This window comes from Aethalodelphis obliquidens, unplaced genomic scaffold (assembly GCF_003676395.1).
Source record: "Aethalodelphis obliquidens isolate GAN/ISIS:26980383/991018 unplaced genomic scaffold, ASM367639v1 scaffold4, whole genome shotgun sequence".
Lineage (NCBI taxonomy): Eukaryota > Metazoa > Chordata > Mammalia > Artiodactyla > Delphinidae > Aethalodelphis > Aethalodelphis obliquidens.
In genome coordinates, this window is record NW_020837948.1 from 77,090,623 (window position 1) to 77,115,763 (window position 25,141).

At 38.2% G+C, this 25,141-nt stretch overlaps 1 protein-coding gene across 2 annotated transcripts in view; it reads right to left on the reverse strand.

Moving 5' to 3' along the window:
* Positions 1-25,141, reverse strand: part of ITGA1 (integrin subunit alpha 1) — a 170,134-nt gene that overhangs the window by 46,787 nt on the left and 98,206 nt on the right. For both annotated transcript variants that reach the window (XM_027101137.1, XM_027101138.1), the window contains 5 exons: positions 24,067-24,217; positions 16,959-17,124; positions 13,839-13,912; positions 12,991-13,135; positions 769-911 (listed from right to left, as the gene is read on the reverse strand). In XM_027101137.1, coding sequence (XP_026956938.1) covers positions 769-911; positions 12,991-13,135; positions 13,839-13,912; positions 16,959-17,124; positions 24,067-24,217 — 679 coding nt within the window. The remainder of the gene's footprint in view (positions 1-768; positions 912-12,990; positions 13,136-13,838; positions 13,913-16,958; positions 17,125-24,066; positions 24,218-25,141) is intronic.

Sequence of the window (25,141 nt, forward strand, 5' to 3'; positions counted from 1 at the left end):
ACGCCCCCATCCTATGAGGAAGGTAGAATAAAATCTCATTCTAGAATACCTGGAAAATGCAGAAAACTATGAAGAAAGGAATAAAAATTACCCAAATTATCACCATTTAGTAATAACCAACAACAGCACAGATGTTTCTTTCAGTTTAAAAAAGACTTATATATACTTATGTTTGCATATTGCATATATAATTTCTTAAATGACTTTTAATATTCAATATTATCTAATGAGAATTCTCTGACTTTACACATTACAAATTATTTCCCATCACCTCCAGGGGAAAATCCAAATTCCTTAGTCTACCATTCAAAACCTCACACAGTTGGGCCCCACTGGCTCTTTCACTGTGCTTTCTACCTATCTACATTCTGTCTTTCTTCTAGACTAGCCCACATTTTATCTCTTATTAAGACTTTCTGTACCATCCTAGCTTAAAAGAATCTATGTTCTGAATTTACTGTCTGTGGCCCTGGCACTTTCATGCTTATTATTAATGTTTTAGATTTCTTTGCTTGTGTATATGTTTGTACATCTGTATCTACATCATTATCTACACATCCTACACCTACCTCCATCCAGCTGAAATATTACTGACACCAAAGACACAGACACTTTAGATTCCTCCAAGGAACTTAACCTGGGGCCCTGTTCACAGTGCATGTTGAATATGGGGGTACTGTTTTTTAAAAAGTTTAGGACAACAGACAGTTCAATTTACATAGATAGAGTGTGAATGGATTAATTGAAAACAACGATTTTGAAGTTTACCTGTTCTCCATGGAGTGTCTGGAGAATCCTGATGTCTCCATCCTCCATCCTGTAGATGACCACCTGGCCTGTATGATTGTACCGTGGCTGTCCGGCAATGTAGAGCACATCTCCAGAAACAGTGGCGGAGTTTACTGTGTAACCTAATGAAAGACAGACGCTGGATATACTCACTGGCCCCTTGGATTTTGCATGGAATAAGTTAAGATCCATTTTAAACGGTTGGGAGAATCATTGTTATATGTTTATATGGACTTCCCTTTTTTTGAAAATAAATATATATACTTTAATGCAGGAAAGTTTGTTTAGGTAGAAGCTTTTAGTGTGCTCCCTAATTATCTACCACAACTGCTTCATTCTGAAAAGGTATTTTTCCCCAAACCTCAGTTTTTCATTGTTTAAAAGCACAAATGATATAACATTGACAGGAAAAGAAAACACACACACACACATACAAAACTCTCGCAATCTCAATTTACCCCTTTGAAATAAATCAACTGTATTTCATTTGGATGCATGTGTCTGTGCCATAGAAATCCATAACTTTATACAGTCGTAATCATAGTAAATGTAAATGTTTTCTGTATCGCTGCCTAGGTTTTTAATTGTAATTTTAAATGGTTGAAGCTTCCTTCTCAGTTAAGGTATAAATGCCTTGTGTTTATACCATAGGACCATTCCCTGTTGGAATGGTGGAATTTAGGTGGTTTTTAAAATTTTTTGGCATTACACTTAAGCCTGCAAAGACATCTTTGAGTATTTAATTTTTTTCTTTCTTTTGGATTTTTTTTGATGACAAATTTCAAGGAATAGATTACTGGAGCAAATTTTTAATGGTTCTTATAATATCTGACAAATTGTTTCCAGAATATTTGTACTAATTCATTCCATGAACAGCCACTGGAGAGAGTAGTTTAACCAAATTCTTACAAACATTAGGTACATTACTATTATTTAAAATTGTGGATGCTCTAATAAATGTTAAACAATATCATCTTGCTGTGATTTAAATTTTCATTTGTTTGATTAAAAGTAAGCTTGAACAGTTTTTCACAATTATTCCTCTTTTTAATTGGGCCTTCATGACCTTTAAAATTTTAAACTGTGTCTTTAAAGCAGATTATTATTAATTTTTGAGTGAAGAATTAGATTTATTCTTTGTATCTCTAGAGAACAGAGCTAAATCAATAGATAAAAATTACCACATGGAGATTTCAACTCTACAGAAGGAAGAAATGTTCTAATAACCAGAACTGTCCATCATTGGAGTATAAGGCAGATTATTTTTCCAAATGCCACAGAATAGCATTTTTTACTGAGAAAAAGATTATATTGATAACTTACTTACCAAGTATTTTACCATAAGATAATAGTTCCACTTTCTTCCAAAATTTTAAAAGAGGAACAGAAGTTTTGTACTGAAATATGTTTATTCTTACAAGTCCTAAAGGAACATAATTCCTCAGCCATATTCCCCTTCATGAATATTTTTCTCACATTTTCATTTCTTCAACTTAGAGCTTTTTAAAAAATTTACTATACATAATAGAGACTGTAAAATATTCTTTTTCTAATGTGTAATGTGTTATATTTTTATGTTACTAACCACAGTATTGCTTAAAAAATAAAAACTTTACGGTCATGTTTATACATAAATAAAATGGAAAAGAAGACTGTGCAAAACAAAGGTTGTTGTATTTCATGCAGCTCTATTAGAAATATTAAGAAGAGAGTGGGGTGAGTGGGGTGAGAGTACACAGTGATTTTTTTTTTGCAATTTTCAGAGCTATGAATGCAAACTGATAAAAGAACCTTTAAAAAATAAGTTGAAAATTATGTCTGAGGCTTGGAGTTGTGTGATTATCTACTTGACTTTGATGATGCACAATTGATTACTAAACCGTTAGCTGAAATCTTCACAGTGACAATAACAACCAGTCAGGTAGTCCTGGTTGAAGCTCAGGCACCTAAAGACAATAAAGAGAAAGTGAGAACAAGGGCCCAGTAAAGTCTAGTCGTAATAGAAGGATAATCATTATAAAGATTTAAAAGCTTAATATCACTTTCTGAAAAGGAAAGGCACACGATTGAAGAGAAAGGAAAATTGATGGCATGGTTCTGTGTGTAGATTTATAAAGAGTAAATCCTGTCAGCTCTCACGATTCACTTCTTGGGAAAAGTGCTAGGATCTGGTGAGGTAAGGGGAAACAGGTAGGATCTGACTTGATGTCATGAATTGGCCTCACATCTTCACTTTTCCTCGTGAATCAGTCTAGCGTGATTAGAAATCAGCAAACTGTGGGTGGGGGAGGTAGGGAACAGGATCTCGACAGTATTCTCACCAGCAAACCCACTTGCCGAGTGCATGTTGGCAAAAGGCAGTTACTGGGCTATAGAAAGACAGGTGGATGATTCCATCCTGAGGGAGGTTGCACAGCTTCAGTTCCTGCTTCTTTCTGATTATTATTGGTTACTATGGGATTTTTTAATAAACTGTCTACCTCTCACTTTTCTTCTTCAGTAAGAATTTCCATAGTCTAACAACTTTCAATCCACATGGATTGGGAGAACACATTCAAACTCTTCTTAATGTGTAACCTATACAAGGAAACATTTTGAAAGCTTAATTTTAGATTTAGAATAATATTTGGGGGAAAAAAAGCTATTTTTCTCCCCTGACCTCTTTCTGAGTGCTTTTCTATTTTGGAAGAAATCTTACATATAATAGACTTTATGTTGGCAAAATGTCTAAAGCACCAACCTGTGACTAAGATAATAAAAGGATTTCTGAAACAAACCAAAAAAACACATCATCTGAGCAGACTGTAGACAACATACCCCCAAATTTCCTTTTCTGGGCAGACAGGAGTCATCTATTATAAATACTGTGGTCAGAAATGAAGGTTGTCTTAACTTTTTTTGCTTACAGCAGTATCTTTCAGTCTTGAATTCTCTAAGTCTGCTCTAAGCAAATCATTAACCCAAGGTTTTTGAGAATAATAGATTTAGAGTTCTTTAAGTTTATTTGTTTTTAAGGAATTCAATGATAATCACTCAGAATACCAAAATTACTATAGTATTATTTATAAAATAACATTAGTATTTAATATATTATTAAATATCGTGTTAAAGTGTGTGAACTTCCTTAGAGAAGTGACAATGTCACTCACATCTTTGTGGACTTCAATGTCTTTGTGGGCAATGTCTTTAAAGTTGTAACTATTCAATACTAATTAGTAGTAGTATTAATGTCAGCTACTCTTAGTAGGTATATAATACACCTGTATTAGTTTTCTATTGCTGTTGTAACAAATTACCATAAACTTGATGGTAACACATCACAAATATATTATCTTTTAAAGTTAGAAATCAGACCTAGGTCTCCCTGGGCTAAAATCACGGTGTTGGCAGGGCTGGGTTCCTTCTGGATGCTGTAGAGGAGAATCCATTTCCTTGCCCACTGTGGCTTCTAGAGACCACCCACATTCCTTAGCTGTGGCCCCCCTTCTCCATCTTAAAAGCCAATATTGCATATCTCTGACCATTTTTCTATAGTTCTATCATCCCCTGTCCACATCCAGGAAAGCTTCTCTGATTTTAAAAACCCATGTGATGAGATTGGGCCCAGCCAGGTATCTCAGGATAATCTCCTCATGTCAAGATCTTTAACTTAATCACATCTGCAATGTCCCTTTTGCCATATAAGATCTGGATCTTGGGATTAGGACATGGACATCTTTAGGGCATTGTTCTGCCTATCATAATACTAATAATAAGAGGAATGTTTTCTATACAATATTACATAATATACAACAATAGACAATACCTATTGAGGGTCAGCTGTCTGTCAAGCACAACACTAAGCACCTTACAGGTATTATTTAATCTCATTTTCATAACAACCCAAATTTTATATATATTTTTAAATAAATAAGCAAATTGAGGCTTTGAGGAATAAGGCAATTTGTCTAAAGTCAGGGGCAGAGTCAGAAAACAAACTCAAGATTCTATGATCTAAGAGTATCTCTGTACTGTCTGACTGTATACACAGTGCCATAACCACTTCAAGTCACTTCAAGTGTGATGGGATCAGCAGCTTTATAATTTTTATTTTTATGGGTTCATGATGTTCCAGTAAGTGGATTTACTATTTACCACTTACTTAACTATTCCCTTATTTTTGAACATTAAGGATATGCCATTTACCTCAATAAAATACTATGAAAACAACTGTTCCCTTGGCATTCTTAAGTAATTGGATTTTTTCTTTAGGTTAGATCCTCAGAAATGAAATTTTGAGGTCAAGGTGGTGTAAACATTTTTATGGCTCTGGATACACACTGTCAAACGACTTTCCTAAAAAGTTATATTACTTTATATGCCACTGTTACATATGAGGACAAATGTTCTCAGATTCTTCTATCTAGGATGGAAAGAAACCTCAGGTTAAACTGGTTCTTGATTTCAAGGTATTTCACATAGAACAGTCTCATAGAATCTTAGAACATGAAGAACCTTTAGAAATTATCTAACCTGAGATTGGTTCAAGATGGAGGAGTAGAAGGACATGCTCTAACTCCCTCTTACAAGTGCACCGGAATCACATCTAACTGCTGAACAATCATTGACAGGAAGACGCTGGAACTCACCAAAAAAGATACCCCACAACCAAAGACAAAGGAGAAGCCACAATGAGATGGTGGGAGGGGTGCAATCACAATAAAATCAAATCCCATAACTGCTGGGTGGGTGATTCACAAAGTGGAGATCATATACCACAGAAGTCCACCTATTGGAGTGAAGGCTTTGAGCCCCATGTCAGGCTTCCCAATTCGGGGGTCCAGCAATGGGAGGAGGAATTCCTAGAGAATCAGACTTTGAAGGCTAGCAGGATTTGACTGCAGGACTTCGACAGGACTGGGGAAAACAGAGACTCCACTCTTGGAGGGCACACACAAAGAAGTGTGCGTATCGGGACCCAGGGGAAGAAGCAGTAACCCCATAGGAGACTGAACCAGACCTACCTGCTAGTGTTGGAGGGTCTCCTGCAGAGGCGGGGGGTGGCTGTGGCTCACCGTGGGGACAAGGACACTGGCAGCAAAAGTTCTGGGAAGTACTCCTTGGTGTGAGCCCTTCCAGAGTCCACCATCAGCCCCACCAAAGAGCCCTGGTAGGCTCAAGTGTTGGGTCACATCAGGCCAAACAACCAACAGGGAGGGAACCCAGCCTCACCCATCAGCAGACAAGCAGATTAAAGTTTTACTGAGCTCTGCCCATGAGTGCAACAGCCAGCTCTACCCACCACCAGTCCCTCCCATCCGGAAACTTGCACAAGCCTCTTAGATAGCCTCATCCACCAGAGGGCACACAGCAGAAGCAAGAAGAACTACAGTCCTGCAGCCTGTGGGAAAAAAAACATATTCACAGAAAGACAGACAAGATGAAAAGGCAGAGGGCTATGTACCAAATGAAGGAACAAGGTAAACCCCAGAAAAACAACTAAATGCAGTGGAGATAGGCAACCCTCCAGAAAAAGAATTCAGATTAACGATAGTGAAGATAATCCAGGACCTCAGAAAAAGAATGGAGGCAAAGATCAAGAAGACTCAAGAAATGGTTAAAAAGGACCTAGAAGAATTAAAGAACAAAAAAACAGAGATGAACAATACAATAACTGAAATGAAAAATACACTAGAAGGAATCAATAGCAGAATAACTAAGGCAGAAGAACGGATAAGTGACCTGGAAGACAGAATGGTGGAATTCACTGCTGTGGAACAGAATAAAGAAAAAAGAATGAAAAGAAATGAAGACAGCCTAAGAGACTACTGGGACAACATTAGATGCAACAACATTTACATCATAGGGGTCTCAGAAGGAGAAGAGGGAGAGAAAGGACCCGAGAAAATATTTCAAGAGAATATAGTTGAAAACTTCCCTAACATGGGAAAGGGAATAGCCACCCAAGTCCAGGAAGGGCAGAGAGTCCCAGGAAGGATAAACTCAAGGAGAAACACGCCGAGACACATAGTAATCAAGTTGGCAAAAATTAAAGACAAAGAAAAATTATTGAAAGCAACAGGGAAAAATGACAATTAACATACAAGGGAACTCCCATAAGGTTAACAGCGCTGATTTCTCAGGAGAAACTCTAGAAGCCAGAAGGGAGTGGCATGACATATTTAAAGTGATGAAAGGGAAGAACCTACAACCAATATTACTCTACCCAGCAAGGATCTCATTCAGATTCGATGGAGAAATCAAAAGCTTTGCAGACAAGCAAAAGCTAAGAGAATTCAGTACCACCAAACCAGCTCTACAGCAAATGCTAAAGGAACTTCTCTAAGTGGGAAACACAAGAGAAGAAAAGGATCTACAAAAACAAACCCATAACAACTAAGAAAATACATATTGATAATTACTTTCAACGTAAATGGGTTAAATGCTCCAAACAAAAGACACAGGCTCGCTGAATGGATACAAAAACAAGACCCATATATATGCTGTCTATAAGAGACTTACGTCAGACCTTGGGACACATACAGATTGAAAGTGAGGAGATGGAGAAAGATATTCCATGCAAATGGAAATCAAAAGGAAGCTGGAGTAGCAATACTCATATCAGATAAAATAGACTTTAAAATAAAGAATGTTACAAGAGACAAGGAAGGACACTACATAATGATCAAGGGATCAATCCAAGAATAAGATAGAACAATTATAAATATATACGCATCCAACATAGGAGCACCTCAATACATAAGGCAACTGTTAACAGCTATAAAAGAGGAAATCGACAGTAACAAAATAATAGTGGGGGACTTTAACACCTCACTTACACCAATGGACAGATCATCCAAAATGAAAATAAATAAGGAAACAGAAGCTTTAAATGACACAATAGACCAGATAGATTTAACTGATAATTATAGGACATTCCATCCAAAAACAGCAGATCACACTTTCTTCTCAAGTGCGTACAGAACATTCTCCAGGGTAGATCATATCTTGGGTCACAAATTAAGCCTCAGTAAATTTAAGAAAATTGAAATCATATCAAGAATCTTTTCTGACCGCAATGCTATGAGATTAGAAATCAATTACAGGGAAAAAATACATAAAAAACACAACCACATGGAGGCTAAACAATACGTTACTAAATAACCAAGAGATCACTGAAGAAATCAAAGAGGAAATCAGAAAATACGTAGAGACAAATGACAATGAAAACACGATGATCCAAAACCTATGAGATGCAGCAAAAGCAGTTCTAAGAGGGAAGTTTATAGCAATACAAGCCTACCTCAAGAAACAAGAAAAATCTCAAATAAACACTGTAACCTTACACCTAAAGGAACTAGAGAAAGAAGTAAAAACAAAACCCAAAGTTAGTAGAAGGAAAGAAATCATAAAGATCAGAGCAGAAATAAATGAAATAGAAACAAAGAAAACAAGAGCAAAGATCAATAAAACTAAAAGCTGGTTCTTTGAGAAGATAAACAAAATTGATAAACCATTAGCCAGACACATCAAGAAAAAGAGGGAGAGGACTGAAATCAATAAAAGTAGAAATGAAAAGAAGAAGTTACAACAGACACCACAGAAATAAAGCATCCTAAGAGACTACTACAAGCAACTCTATGCCAATAAAATGGACAACCTGGAAGAAATGGACAAATTCTTAGAAAGGTATAACCTTCCAAGACTGAACCAGGAAGAAATAGAAAATATAAACAGACCAATCACAAGTAATGAAACTGAAACTGTGATTAAAAATCTTCCAACAAACAAAAGTCCAGGACCAGATGGCTTCACAGGTGAATTCTATCAAACATTTAGAGAAGAGCTAACAGCCATCCTTCTCAAACTCTTCCAAGAAATTGCAGAGGAAGGAACACTTCCAAACTCATTCTATGAGGCCACCATCACCCTGATACCAAAACCAGACAAAGATACTATAAAAAAAGAAAATTACAGGCCAATATCACTGATGAATATAGATGCAAAAATCCTCAACAAGATACTAGTAAATGGAATCCAACAACACATTAAAAGGATCATACAACATGATCAAGTCGGATTTATCCCAGGGATGCAAGGATTCTTCAATATATGGAAATCAATCAATGTGACACACCATATTAACAAATTGAAGAAGAAAAACCATATGATCATCTCAATAAATGCAGAAAAAGCTTTTGACAAAATTCAACACCCATTTATGATAAAAACTCTCCAGAAAGTAGGCATAGAGGGAACCTACCTCAACATAATAAAGGCCATATATGACAAACCTAGAGCTAACATCATTCTCAATGGTGAAAAACTGCAAGCATTTCCTCTAAGATCAGGAACAAGACAAGGATGTCCACTCTCACCACTATTATTCAACATAGTTTTGGAAGTCCTAGACACAGCAATCAGAGAAGAAAAAGAAATAAAAGGAATACAAACTGGAAAAGAAGAAGTAAAACTGTCACTATTTGCAGATGACATGATAGTATACATAGACAATGCTAAAGATGCCACCAGAAAACTATGAGAGTTAATCAATGAATTTGGTACAGTTGCAGGATACAAAATTAATGCACAGAAATCTCTTGCATTCCTATACACTAATGATGAAAAATCTGGAAGAGAAATTAAGAAAACACTTCCACTTACCATCGCAACAAGAAGAATAAAATACCTAGGAACAAACCTACCTAGGGAGGCAAAAGACTTGTATGCAGAAAACTATAAGACACTGATGAAAGAAATTAAAGATAATACAAACAGATGGAGAGATATACCATGTTCTTGGATTGGAAGAATCAATATTGTGAAAATGACTCTACTACCCAAAGCAATCTACAGATTCAATGCAATCCCCATCAAATTACCAATGGCAGTTTTTACAGAACTAGAACAAAAAACCTTAAAATTTGTGTGGAGATACAAAAGACCCCAAATAGCCAAAGCAGTCTTGAGGGAAAAAAACAGAGCTGGAGGAATCAGACCCCCAGACTTCAGACTATACTACAAAGCTACAGTAATCAAGACAATATACTACTGGCACAAAAACAGAAATATAGATAAATGGAACAGAATACAAAGCCCAGAGATAAGCCCATGCACCTATGGTCAACTAATCTATGACAAAGGAGGCAAGGATATACAATAGATAAAAGACAGTGTCTTCAATAAGTGGTGCTGGGAAAACTGGACAGCTACATGTAAAAGAATGAAATTAGAACACTCTCTAACACCATATACAAAAATAAACTCAAAATGGATTAGAGGCCTAAATGTAACACTGGACACTATAAAACTCTTAGAGGAAAACATAGGAAGAACACTCTTTGACATAAATCACAGCAAGATCTGTTTTGATCCACCTCTTAGAGTAATGGAAAGAAAAGCAAAAAAAAAAAAAAAACAAAAACAAAATGGGACCTAATGAAACTTAAAAGCTTTTGCAAAGCAAAGGAAACTACAATCAAGATGAAAAGACAACCCTCAGAATGGGAGAAAATATTTGCAAACGAATCAACGGACAAAGGATTAATCTCAAAAATATATAAACAGCTTATGCAGCTCAATATTAAAAAAACAAACAACCCAATCCAAAAACGGGCAGGAGACCTAAATAGACATTTCTCCAAAGAAGACATACAGATGGCCAAGAAGCACATGAAAAGCTGCTCAACATCACTAATTATTAGAGAAATGCAAATCAAAACTACAATGAGGTATCACCTCACACCAGTTAGAATGGGCATCATCAGAAAATCTACAAACAACAAATGCTGGAGAGGGTGTGGAGAAAAGGGAACCCTCTTGCACTGTTGCTGAGAATGTAAATTGATACAGCCACTATGGAGAACACTATGGAGGTTCCTTAAAAACTAAAAATAGAATTACCATATGACCCAGCAATCCCACTACTGGGCATGTACCCAGAGAAAACCACAATTCAAAAAGACACATGCACCCCAATGTTCATTGCAGCACTATTTATAATAGCCATGTCATGGAAGCAACCTAAATGCCCATCGACAGACGAATGGATAAAGAAGATGTGGTATATATATACAATGGAATATTACTCCGCCATAATAAGGAACAAAATTGGGTTATTTGTAGAGACATGGATGGATCTAGAGACTGTCATACAGAGTGAAGTAAGTCAGAAAGAGAAAAACAAATATCGTATATTAACGCATATATGTGAAACCTAGAAAAATGGTACAGATGAACTGGTTTGCAGGGCAGAAATGGAGACACAGATGTAGAGAACAAATGTATGGACACCAATGGGGGAAAGTGGCTGGCGGGGGAGGGGGGTGGTGTGATGAATTGGGATATTGGGACTGACATATATACACTAATATGTATAAAATGGATAACTAATAAGAACCTGCTGTATAAAAAAATAAAAAAATAAAAATTAAAAAAAGAAATTATCCAACCTAACCTCCTTTCCTCTTTTTTAGCCATCCTATGTCACAGCTCATGTCATACTGACAGGATTTGGTTGATTCTGTCATTGTCTCTTATCCAGAAAGGTAAGCTTCATCAATACAGGGATAAATATCCCTTCTTTATCTTGTTATCCTCAATTTATAACTGAATGTTTGGCACACTGCAGGTACTCATTATTTATAAGTGCTTCCTTGATCAACCCAGAATCAGGCATTTTAGCATGGCGAAATGAACACTGGAATAAGAATCAAAAAACCTAGATTCTACTTTCAGATTTGCCACAGTTAGCTGCGACATAATATTTCTACTCCTCAATTTCTTAATTTGGCAAATTAGATGTGTACCATTCGCTTTCTAAGATCTCTTTTAATTGTAAAACTCAATATGAATTTTAATGCCAACCCCTTTATTTTATATCACAATCCTCCAAATATTTAAAAGACATGCAGTGTATACTTTGTTTTCTAACCACCAGTTTTTTCAGGTTTGGTGGGGAGAGGGATGTGTAGATGGGGATTGTTTTTAGATCTGTATCCTTCAGATAGTTTTTTACTGGCAATTCTAGTTTGGCATTTTCTTTTGTAATGTGTGATGCTTAGGACAATGCTTAGAATACTTTAGCTGTTCTCCGACTAGGGCAGAATGAAATAGGACTTTTATGAGAAATAGACTAGACTTCCATTAGTGCAGTTTAACATGTCTTATGGGGGTTTAGCACTCCCATTACACTTGCTGCTTACCACTATATTTTTAATTATCGAAACTGCTTAGACTCTTTATTCTTCTTAAATCCTGTTGCCTCTACAGCTTTAATACATGCCCTTGAATAAGATGTATGGCTGTGCCAGTAAAGACCTGCCACCTTCCTATAAAATAGAAAGAAACTGGGATAGAGAAAGAAAAACTTCCAGGACATAAAAATCCCAGACAGGACTGCTAACATGCTAAAATATGAACACAGCACGTATTTGTTTTCTTTACCACTGTATCCCCAGCACCAAGAACAATGCCTGGGGCAAGAGAGATGCTCCCAAAATATTTGTTGAGTGAAGAGAGAGAGCTGAGAAAACATACCCTGAGGGTCCTTTCCATCCTAGTCCCTCCCAAGTGTTTACTGAGCTCGACCAGTGACAGAAGAGTCCCCAGCTATCCCCCAGGCAGCTCCCAGCCTGACACAGATTCAGAATAAAGTGACACCAGACACACACCTCCTCGTTCTAGACAAGTCTTTGGAAAATCATTACATTACTGGGTTTCACTTCAATATGTATCTGATTGTGAACAGAGGTATTAAAGAAGTCATATGACAAAACAAGTTAAAAGTTTATCTTCCAAAATTAGGACCCATAGAGAGAAACTAATGGTAGAGGATATTTAAGAGAATATGGGAGTCTGATCTTCAGGATAGGCCGAGTCAAGTTTTCTTTTTCTACCTTTGTTTCCTGTCCACTGGGTCTGAAGCACTTCTTGACATTAACACGAATACCAGACACAGAGAGACCTCACAAAATGTGCGTTTCAGCCCAAATCACTTCCCGTGTAGGCAGCCCTTCTGAGAAAGGCTCCTCCACGTTCTGTTATTTTTCTAAGGCTACTCAGAGGCCATCATGGGTCTCTAACATCTAAAATATCTAACTCTTAGACATGATCTCTCTTACAAAATACGCCTATATAAATATAAGCAAATAATACTAAAAATAAAAAACACAAAAATTAAAAAAAAAAACAAATTTTCTCTCAATTACATACAAACTTTACCTAAATAAGAAGCAAGAGGTTCATTCTTTTTGGTAGACTCAACATTAAAGGTCGTGTTTTGGGGAATTAGGATTTGATTAGCCTTCTGCATGACGACTGTTCCATTCCAGTCATAGGCTCCTACTGCTCCAAGCATGACCCAGTCCTTATATCCAAATAGAGAAGACAATGATATTTAACAAAAATAGTAAGAGCAAACACTTACATAGCATTTACAATATGTTAAGTACTGTTCGAAGTGCTTTACATATATTAAATCATAAAATCGTCACAATAATCCATTGGGCTAGATGCCATTATTACCACTTCTTTTACAGAAGAAACTGAGGCAGAATAAGTGAATTTGCCTAGGTCATACAGTACAATTGCACACTGAAATGTCAATATTCTTGTGCAGGGACCACGGTACCATTTCTTCCATCAGCTACAAAGGATATATTTTCTAATCTTGCCTTTCTGCTTTATGACTGCTAAGAAGCCTGGGTCTTGAACATGGAATTCTAGCAAGACCCTTGAATACCTTGACACCAAGAAAAAGATACATTCCGTATCTTTAGCAAATATGTTAAATATTTTATTTAGCTAGATGTATAATTATAGAAGGCAGACATCAAACTGTCTGATTCACAGTTATTAGTACAATGTAGTGAGCTGTGTATGATAACATGCTTTCCTAATAAGAAGCCTGTGAAATGCTGGTTCCTATTTGGATTAGAAACAACATGGTCTGAATAACTGCTCATGCCATGAGCTGCAAGTTGCACCTGTAATGCTGATGTCTGGGTGTTGGCTTTGGGAAAGGAAACCTCAAAAAAAAAAAAAAGTTTTCTACCAAGTGGTCAATGTACCTGTGAATAATGAGCACTGAAGCCGGTCTGAGACATTTCCATCTCAAAAGAAGCTGCCGACTGGTCAGCTGTAGCTGTAACAGAGGAGAATTGCCTTTAGCACACTGCTGATTTGCAGAAGACAGAGACCTAGTACAGTCTGTGGTCTTGACCAACCAGAACTTCCAGCATCTTTAGGGCATTTTCAGCCACACATTTCTCAAACTCAAAATTCCTAGGTAGGGCTGGGTGGAGAACAGAGAGGGTTAGCAGAAGGGCTGTGTCTCACATTCCTGTTAGTTTCCCCATCCTGGCTGGAGGAGTTGAATTCATCCTTCTGTTCTTATACTCTAGCACTCTTACAGATCCTATGGAGCTTTGGATCAACGTGGCTGAAAGCTCTGTGTCTCACCCTCATGCCCTGGGAATCCTCCTGAGATTAGGTTAAATTTACCTGATACGTCACAGGGATAATAACATTTGATTCACATATTTAAAGAGGTTTCTTTCTTTCTTTTTTTTTTTTTTTTAATGTACGTGGGCCTCTCACCCCTGTGGCCTCTCCCGTTGCAGAGCACAGGCTCGGGACGCGCAGGCCCAGGGGCCATGGCTCACGGGCCCAGACGCTCCGCAGCATGTGGGATCCTCCCAGACCGGGGCACAAACCCGCGTCCCCTGCATCGGCAGGCGGACGCTCAACCACTGCACCACCAGGGAAGCCCTAAAGAGGTTTCTTGATTCTACCAGCCTCACTTGCATTTCCTGCCCTATATCAATCTCAGAATTCCATTGTGTGATAAAGGGTTTAGGGATTCTTGGGTTGGTATTTGCTCTGATTTCTGGCTGTGGGTGTCACTCACAGATCAGGAAGGGACTTTCTGACAGGGCTCCAGGCCACATGCCGTTCAATCACACTTTTTTTTTTTTAAAGATCCTGTGCCCATTTTGAAGCTCTTTACTGAAACACAGAAATAATCCAGAGCATTCTATGGGAGTGCGCTGCTCTCAGAATATTCACCAAGCCAAAGCCACAGCCTCCTAAGGGGATTAAGGGAATGTTGATTAATTTGCTTTCAGGAGGGAGTTACTGATTTATTTGGCCTTGCTGATAAGTTAAAAATAGCACATAATTTTTTAAAAGTCAAACTACTCTTTCACTGAGGCATGAGAACAATCAAATTTGTGAAACCAAACTTATTTACTAGTTATTTACCTGCGTAAATTTGTTAACAAATACATCAGTAATTGCCTTTTTATAGGACTAGATTAAATGGGGAAATCAATCAAGAATTCAACTATATCATTTTAATCTCAATACAAATTGCCCTCTAATTTAAATGACTGAGATGCACTTTTACTTTAATTTGAACCTTTATTTTAGGCCCACAGTGTGTAAGGTGCTTTCTCATTTATCTCTGCAAGATCAATTATAAGAATGCAGTAGTGGAGACCTACATAGTTCCAGCACCTTCCCCTGCCGCTGTTCTGAGGACAGAGAGAACAACTGAGAACAGAGAGAAGGAAACTCTGTGAAACTCTGCCTGCTGAATTGGCATCTTGGCAAACACAGTGTACATGCCGGAACTTCTTAATGTCAGCTCCTCCCTGGACTTGTTCATGGGTGTTGCGATGTCTGCTCTGACCACTGTGCAGCTTCTGGTTAGGAATTTCAGCATTTTTCCCAGTGCTTGATGGGAACGGGAGACAGTAGTTTCCTGATTTTATGGGCAAATAGCTGGTACGCTCACCTCACTAGGTGGCACTGTCCTTCAGCAAGCATGGTTTTCACAATTGCTGCTAGTTGTCATCTAAAGATAAATGTTGATAGGAAATGGAGATTTCCAAAGTAACAAGGAAATGAAGCCCTTTTGGATCTCATTGTGAAAAAAGTCATAAATAGGCTAGTAAAAACACTGCTTTTGGTTAGTCCTGAAAGTGCAGCAATGAAGATATGGGAGACATTTTTAATCTGTGGAGTTCCTCATAAAATGATTTTGTTTTTAAATATGGAGACATTTCTTGGGTATGTAGGTACTTCAATGTATAACCTTTAACTCATGGTGTCGTTAGGTTAGAATGAATCTGAAAATGTCATTTAAGGCAAATTGATCCCTCCTCCACCTGATAGCTGTTACAGGATTCATTTCTACAAGTCTTAGGTTATATTTACTTGCTTACTTAAGATGAGATTTAGAAATGAAATAGAGACACAGATGTAAGCAACAAATGTATGGACACCAAGGGGAGACTGAGAAGGTGCTTGTAAATTTCTATGTTTAAGATGAAAAACAACAGTCCTCAGTGTGTCCTGTCCTCACAAGGACAAAGTCAATAGGATTCAGACAGAGCAGAAGAGCAGAACTGTCTGGTGGTTTCTCATCCTAGGTTGAGAAAAAAAGCCATGTTCTCTGAGTCTCCAGATTATCAGAGAACGTGAAGGAAGAGGCTTTTTCAGTTTGCCTGCCATAACAATTCTGAAGACTTCTTTTTTTGTCAGGGAAGATCTAGTTCCAAAGTACATTGTTCCTTGACATTGTCTACCTAAGGCAGAGGAGGGAATGCCATGACTCGTTATCCCCAATGGCCAGCTGCCGTTGAAAAATCAAAGAAAAAATTTACAAAGAAGTAACATGACTCAGACAAATACAGTGAACCAATGTTTCACTGCCATGGGTCTTGAGGCAGGGTTCCATGAAGACCTTTAAAATGGACAAGGAGAAAAATAGGAGAAAATAAATGAACAAAGAAGTTATTATACAAGAACTGTCCCACAGAAGCCCAAAATGAAAAACAAAGACAAAAACAAAACTTGAGTTAGTGTCTCCATTTTCTAAACCTGTGTCACAGAAAAGGAATAAAACACATGGGCACATTTTTGTTCTTGTGTGTCTACATTGACCATTGTCTTCATCTGGCCCTCACATCAGTACTGCCGGGTCCTTACAAAGAGAGCTGCCAGCAGACACAGTGCTATGTGAAACAGCCATCTATGGACAGATTTATATAAGAGGACATTGTTCCATGGTGGCTATTGTACACAGTAAAAACGCATTAGCCACGTGGTAGAAACAAATACCAAAACCAATTACGCTGAGTTTGAATTGTAGAGAGAATATTCAGGCTTATGAGAACTAGTCATACCTTCTAGGGCAAAGATTCTTTCTCCCAGAGCTTCAACAATAGTGACTAGTGCCAATTCATCAGAGACATTGAAGAAATGCTTTTCCGTGGGTTCACTTGCAATTGATTTTATTTCCTCCACAAATTTTTCAGTGCTTAAATTTCCTCGATTATAGCTGCCAAGAATCTAAGACGACAAAAACAGCAAGAATATCTTTTAAATTCTATATGTTAAACAAGAATCTCAAGCATTTTGTCAATAAGCAAGAGAGTGTATAGTACTGTGGCATAATGAAATTTTTATGTACTTCCACATTCTTAGAAGGGTAATTTTCGGAATCTGTAGAATATTAACTGTTATATTCTATAATTGCTGTAGGAAAATATAAAGGGCATCTTGTATGTTTGCAAAAGTTTCTTCTCTGGCATTCCTGTGTCCCTGTTTATCAACAGCTGTATCTTTAAAGTCTGATAGTTCAAAAGTAATGTTACAGTTTCTGAGTGTTTCTGATATTATTCCAGTCAGTGACATCACCATTTGCTGGCAAAAGCAATTAGCCAGTGAATTGCTTGATCTCAAATAGGCAGTACTTCCTGAAACTCTTACCAAGGGGAAGTCAGACACGTATATTTTTTAAACAGATGTTGGACTAAGTAGTAGTCTAACTTGGCAATTTAGAAAATAAACAATTGGGACATTCCTGTCTGAAACAAAATGCTCAAGACGGGGGCATTCTTTTAAATAGAGAAGAGAGAGAGGCAGGAATTATCTACTATAGTTAACCATAATTATTTAGATCTTCTAGCGGGTTTTCGCAAACATTTAGTTTTAAATTTTTTAAAGTAAGGTTTATTGAGATATAATTTATATACAATAAAATTCACCCTCTTTAGATGTACAATTCTATGAATTTTGACAAACCTACACAGTTGTGTTACTAACACATCGAGATTAGACTATTTCCATGACCCCAAAGAGTTCCTTCTTGTCCTTTTGTAGTCAGTCTTCTCTTCCCTCTAACTCCTTGCAAACACTGATCTACTTTCTGTCCTTATAGCTTTGCTTTTTCTAGAACGTTAAATTTAAGGAATCAAATAGCATGTCGTCTTTTGTGTCTGGCTTCTTTCACTTTGCATAATGCTTTCAAGAGTTATCCGTGCTGTCACATGTATCAGTAATTCAGTCATTTTTATTGTTGAGTAGGACTCTACTATGTAGAAGCACAATTCATTTGTTGAGGACATTTGGGTTGTTTTCAGTTTCAAGTGATTATGAATAAAGCTGCTGTAAGTTTTTGCACTTAGGTTTATGTTTTATTTTTTCTTGAGTAAAGACCTAGGAATGAGAGTGCTGGGTTCTATAGTAAGTGTATGTTTAACTGAATAAGAAACTGCCAAAATGTTTATCAGAATAACTGTTCCATTTTGCCATTTTACCTTTCCGACCAGTGATGTGTGAGAGACCCAGTTGCTTTGCATCCTTGACAGCACTTGGTTTTATCAGTTTTTTTCTTTTTAGCAATTTTTTTCAGTTTTAGCAATTCTATTGGTGTGTAGTGGTATCTCATTTAATTTACATTTCCCTAATGACTAATGGTATTGAGACCTGCTTATTTGCCATAGTATTTCCTTTTTTGGTGTGGTGTCTGTTCAGATCTTTTGCCAATTTTTAAGAAAATGGATTGCTTGTTTTCCTATTATTTAGTTGTGAGATTTTGTATATATTGGGTTGGCCATAAAGTTTGTTCAGTTTTAAGTAAAACTAAAAGACAAATTTTAAATTTCCACCAAAAATTTTATTGAACAATGTATTCACTAACTGAACGAACTTTTTGGCCAACCCAATATTCTGGATACATATCCTTTATGTGTTTTGTAAATATTTTCTCCCAGTCTATATATTGGCTTTTCCTTTTGTTACAGGATCATTTGATGAGTAGAAGTTTTTAATTTTGAAGAAGTCCAACTAATTTTTTTTATGTTGCATTTTTCTTCTGAAAAATTTAGTTGTTAATGTAAATATTTCTTAATATTTAGAAATGTATATAAATATGAAAATGTTCAAGTTAAAGTAAATGAAAAAATCTTTTAAAAATAATATGTAGGGCTTCCCTGGTGGCAAGTGGTTAAGAATCTGCCTGCCAATTCAGGGGACACAGGTTTGAGCCCTGGTCTGGGAAGATCTCAAATGCCGCAGAGAAACTAAGCCTGAGTGCCACAACTACTGAGCCTGCGCTCTAGAGCCCGCGAGCCACAATTACTGAAGCCTGCGTACCTAGAGCCCATGCTCTGCAACAAGAGAAGCCAGTGCAATGAGAAGCCCGCACCCTGCAATGAAGAACAGCCCCCGCTCGCTGCAACTAAAGAAAGCCCGCGCACAGCAATGAAGACACAACACAGCCAAAAAGAAGTTAAATAAATAAATAATAAAAATAATATGTAAATTAAAAATGCAAAAAATTTAAAAAACCCAACCCGATGTGTAGATAGGACATTTCTATTGTTTTGTTTTGTTTTGTTTTGTTTTGTTTTTTGGTGGTACGCGGGCCTCTCACTGTTGTGGCCTCTCCCGTTGCGGAGCACAGGCTCCGGACGCGCAGGCTCAGCGGCCACGGCTCACGGGCCCAGCCGCTCCGCGGCATGTGGGATCTTCCCAGACCGGGGCATGAACCCGTGTCCCCTGCATCGGCAGGCGGACTCTCAACCACTGTGCCACCAGGGAAGCCCTACACGTATTTTTTAATGTTAGATTTAGAATGGTAGATTTAAAAACTGACATTTTTATTAAGATGGGTACAGATATTCACTTGCAGAAAGCCAATAACTAAAATTATTGTTTTCAGTGTTGTTTATAACCTACAACATACTTGTTTATTTGTATCATAAAACGCATAATGGTTTAAGATCAACAACTGAATCACTGTAATGTACGCTAAATGTTAATGTGACAAAAGGAGCTGGGCACCAAGTAGTCAAGCAGCAAGTGCATTGGTTCTCAAATTTTCCTTCCTAGTGAGAAGGGGGCGGGGGATTTATTCCTGGCTCCTTCCCCTTGCTGGAGGAGCCCAGAGGAAGTACTGCAGCATCTGAACCCCCTCCTAAGCTCCAGGACCACAGCGGAGTCACTCCAGTGCCCTTGTCAGTTTCGTAGCTCCTACATCTGTAAAACGTTCTTAGAGGCAAAATGCCTCATTGTATGTGACTAACTTTGAGCTGTTTTGAAGAAAGCGCACTATTTAGGAAAACTAGAGGTGGCTCTAAGACAATTGGCATACTGTTTGGGGAGCTTTTTTGATTTTTGAAATTACTCTCAACTACTACGTCCAGATTTATGTAGGAAGATCTATACCAGCAGCTTACACATCAAACCAGAACACAAAAACTTAGCTCGTGTTTATCTGGCTGAAAAGCAAATGCCAAACATCAGAAGTGGTTTATATTTGAACAGAGGCCACTAGTGCTTTTCCCACTTTAGCTGCTTGAGGGGTAAGAGAATTAATGGAATGGTAGTAGAGAATTGTCCAAATAGAGAGGGAAACCCAAGGGCCACTTGCTCTTATTACATTGAACAAATCCTCTCTCATTTAAAAACAATTAAGATGCTCTTCCTATAGTTGGGTATCTCACCATAGCTGGATGTACATGCCCTAGACTAAGGATGGAAAAGGCAGTCTCCGAGCTCTGGAGCCTCCATTCCATCCATGGTGTGGGTTTCAGGATCACTGGGGCCTTGCTCAACACCTCACTCTCTGCTTGGTCTTCTCCTCTGGACACACTGGTAGACTCCTCTTTTGTCAGCAGTTTTGCTATGCATGGATTTCTTTTAGATTTATACAAATTCCGTATGGTGTGAAGCCTTCTGAGTCCCCATTGATTTACCTAATTTATTCTGTAAGTTATATATATGACATCCCGGGCTGAAAAGTCACTATTTTTCCTCCTTGGTTCCTATTTACCATATTCTAGATTCACTATTGAATTGACATGTTAACTTCCATTTCACTTACAAGTTGATGTTGTTGAAAATACACAAAAATTGTAAAGACTCCTGGACTATGCGTAATTTAGGTTCTTAACTGTGATGTAAACGTTGTCAGACATTTAGTGCTCTATGTCACAGGACAGAGACAAATGGGTAAAGTTCAATGGGGAAGATGCCCAACTGACACACTTAATAAAAGTAAAATGTATAAATGTAATATGGGAGCATATATTTAGAAGAAACTATAAGAGAAAAGAATTCCCTGGAATTACTATCACTTGCATCCAGTTTGAACTATTTTGCATCACAAAATGAAAATGAAAACAGGGAGAAATGTATTTTGATCCTTCACCCAAGGGTCTGGTAGCTGGTAAAAACATTATTTTCCATGAATCAAAAGAGATACAAAATAATACTTAAAAATTACTTCTGTTTCGCTTAATACAAATACGTCAAGCCCAGGCATTTGGTGTTCTGCTAATATTTACCTGGAATAGACATTCAGAATTGAAACTCCCTTGAGGCAAATATGTCAAATGTAAAGTGTAAGGCTCATTTACATGTAGCACAGTGCCTTTTGTGTGCAAATGAATGAAATTCTAAGATACTTTCTAAGTTGCTTATTTTCATTTGAATGCTGTAGGTGATACACTTTCACAGCCATTATCATCTAAGATTAGAATCTGAATATAAAACAGTCTCCTGGGCTTCCCTGGTAGCGCAGTAGTTAAGAATCTGCCTGCCAGTGCAGGGGAGAAGGGTTCGATCCCTGGTCCAGGAAGATCCCACATGCCATGGAGCAACTAAGCCCGTGCGCCACAACTACTGAGCCTGCGCTCTAGAGCCCACGAGCCACAACTACTGAAGCCCGCGCGCCTAGAGCCCATGATCCGCAACAAGAGAAGCCACTGCAATGAGAAACCCGCGTGCAGCAATGAAGACCCAACGCAGCCAAAAATAAATAAATAAATTTGTAAAAAGAAAAAAAAAAGAAGAAAACTTAAAAAACAAAACAAACAAACCCCTCCCCCAAAAAACCCACCAGTCTCCTGCTAGCAATGTCTAATATCCTCAAGTGACAGAATAGAGACCATGTAACAGGGTCTCCAACCAGCTTAGTACCCTCACCAAATCTGGATGTTTCACAGGAAATGTGTGCAGTTTTATCACAGAGTGTTTATAGTTTCGGTAATCAACCTTTTTTGAGTGTTGTCTCCCCCCAAAACATATGTCTCTGGTGTTCAGGATCAAATGGTGGGGAAAAAAAAGATGGAGGGGCTTCCCTGGTGGCGCAGTGGTTGGGAGTCCACCTGCCGATGCAGGGGACACGGGTTTGTGCCCCGGTCCGGGAGGATCCCACATGCCGTGAAGCGGCTGGGCCCGTGAGCCATGGCTGCTGAGCCTACGTGTCCGAAGCCTGTGCTCTGCAACGGGAGAGGCCACAACAGTGAGAGGCCTGCGTACCGCAAAAAAAAAAGATGGAGTAGGAGGAACAGTCCAGGAAATAACAGGGCTACAGACCCCCGTGAACATTTGATCTCATGCATCATGAATACACGTGGAGAAAAGTCTGAAACCTTTCTGTGTGAATAAACAAAGAGAGAAAGTAAAATAAATGGCTTATTTCCTAGTTTGGCACAAACTAAAAAAAAATATAAGGTTCACTGAGGAAAAAATATGAATTAGGAAAATAAATAATTATTACTAAAGTGAAAGTTTCCTATTCTTTGTTTATACCATTTCAAAGATCAAGTTGACGCTAATTCACTGATTAAAATGGGAAAGGAACTCATGAGTTTATGGTTCTCCAGGAAGATTAATGCAATCATGAGACCTCTTTTTGACCAGATAAAAGGCAAAGTATGAATGATCAACCAGGGATACAACAAAGGGAAATAGAGATTTAAGGGCAAGAAATACTGATTATGTAGCCAGATACAATGCAAAAGTGATATAAGATTCACTTAAAATTAAGAAGCAATCCATTGATAGATACTTTCTTTCCACTGAAGTTTCCCGAACGTTGTTAATGCTGCTGATGGTTAATTCAGCTCATGGCCTGCATCCACAGGGCCTGGAATGCTAGACTATATCCTCTGGGAAGAAAGTGAACAAATGATGGCACCTCTGGTACCCGGTTGTGTGGGACAAACTGGGCATGCGCTGGCTTTGCATACCAAAGAGACCGAGCATAGACTCTAATTGTGGACAGTATCTCTGAGTGAAGGCTGAGCCATATGGAATTATTCTCAACCACCGAAAAGATCAAAATAGCTATAGTTAACAGGAGAGGTAATAATCGATTGAATAACAGTTGGCAAAAGATAACTTACCGAAGTAACAACAAAGGGAAAGAGAAATAATGAGATGTTTTAATTTTTTTTTTTTTTTTACATCTTGTACCCCAAATGAGAAAGAAAATGTTGCAAGTGTTTACAACCCAGTTATCTTGGTTATAAAATAAGAAGTACAGTCACCTTGCCCCAGGGAAGAAGTGAATCAATTGTGTGTTCTGGGACTTCATCAGGGATGAATCTATTTTTCTTCCCTACCTACTATTGGTGGAGTGTCTTTCACTGATCACACTTTTGAAAGAGAAAAAGGAAATATCCCTGATTAAATACTGAAAAACAATTGTGGGTAATATCTGTTGTTACTATAAATAAAAGGGATTTTGTTGAAAAACAATTTTGGTTGAACTTTTGTTCTCTGACTTATTTAAAAAATCACTTTAAGAAACTCCCCTCCCCCTAGGCTGAGGCATATGCCTTCCTCCCTCCATCCCTCCATCTTTTCCCCCTTCCCCTTCCTCTTTTCCCCTCCCTATTTCTGTCCCTTTCTCTCTCTCACCCTTCCTTCCTTCTTCTTATGTATTTTCTCCCTTCTTCCTCCTTTTATCTTTCTTTATTTTCTTCCTTCCTTTCTTGTAGTGATTGTTTGCTGAGTCTCCATTTGCCTAGCACTGTGTCAGGTGCTGAAGACACAAAAGGGGCAAGACCCAATCCTGCCCCCATAGAGTTTACTTCCAAATGGAGACGTTTCTGTTTTTCAACGTTGTTTGTGTAACTCTCATAAAATAACCATGATATGCACACAGCTTTTCTCTTCACACCACAGCCTGAAAGCCATCTCTAGCCCTGTACTTACAGCTATGGAAAACCGCTGAATGCTTTCATCTTCACAGTCCTGGATGACCTTATTCAGTTGATGGTTGTCATGGGACTCTCCATCAGTCACAATTACCATGACTTTTTTAACCCCTCTTCGGGCACCCCGGGCTTCAGTGAAAGCTTCTTTCCTGAAATAATCACAGACAAAAGGGCAGCAAATAAAACACCAGCCCAAGGTTAGGCAAAGTGGTAAACAAAATGAAAACACTGCCAACTCCAGGTAGCCCAGTGCTTTCCCTCCAAGATCAACATTGTTGCCCATTGTTCAAGCTGGGAGGCATGATGCTTATTGTTTGTAATAGTTTAAGACTTATTCCAGATGATGGAGAGGTTACCATTTTGCCAGTCACCACAGATCCCATTAACAAAAGGCAGCAGTCTTTCATTCTTTGGAAACTTCAAAGGGAGAGTGTGACAAGCATACAGCGGATTTAGAGAAGGTCAGATTTTAAATACTTCCCCAGTCACTCCTTTTTCTGTAAACACTCCTTCTCTTGCTTGACAGGCCTCTTTCCTTCTGCTTCTGGCAGAGCTGTTGCTTTAGTCCTCACTTCCCCCACCTACTCTGACATTCACAGAACAGCTTGGACATCCTGTAAGCTATGGAGGGGGCATGGGAGAAAACAGAGTATTTGTATGGCTGTGAGTGCTTGAGAGTGCGCTTGGATGTGGGGTAAAAATTCAGACATAGGAATTAAAGACTGCAGATGGCAGTGGTCTGAGTCAGTGACAGAGTAGGCTTCTGGGGGGCAAGGAGCGTTTGGCATAGCTATGAAAGTCTGAACTAGGTTTTAGGACACAAGCTGCTGGGGGTGAGGTGGGAGGAGGTGGCATGGAGAGAAAGGAAAAATGCTATAACCTAACTTCAAAGAAAGGAATTTTGATTTAATTCAACAAGCATTTATGGAAAGAGATGGAAGATACGGGAAACTGACAGTTTTTGTTTGTTTTGTACCTTCTACACACACACACACACACACACACACACACACACACACACACTCACTCACTCAGGCACACTTTCCCTCCATTACTTTCTTTTACTCAACTAC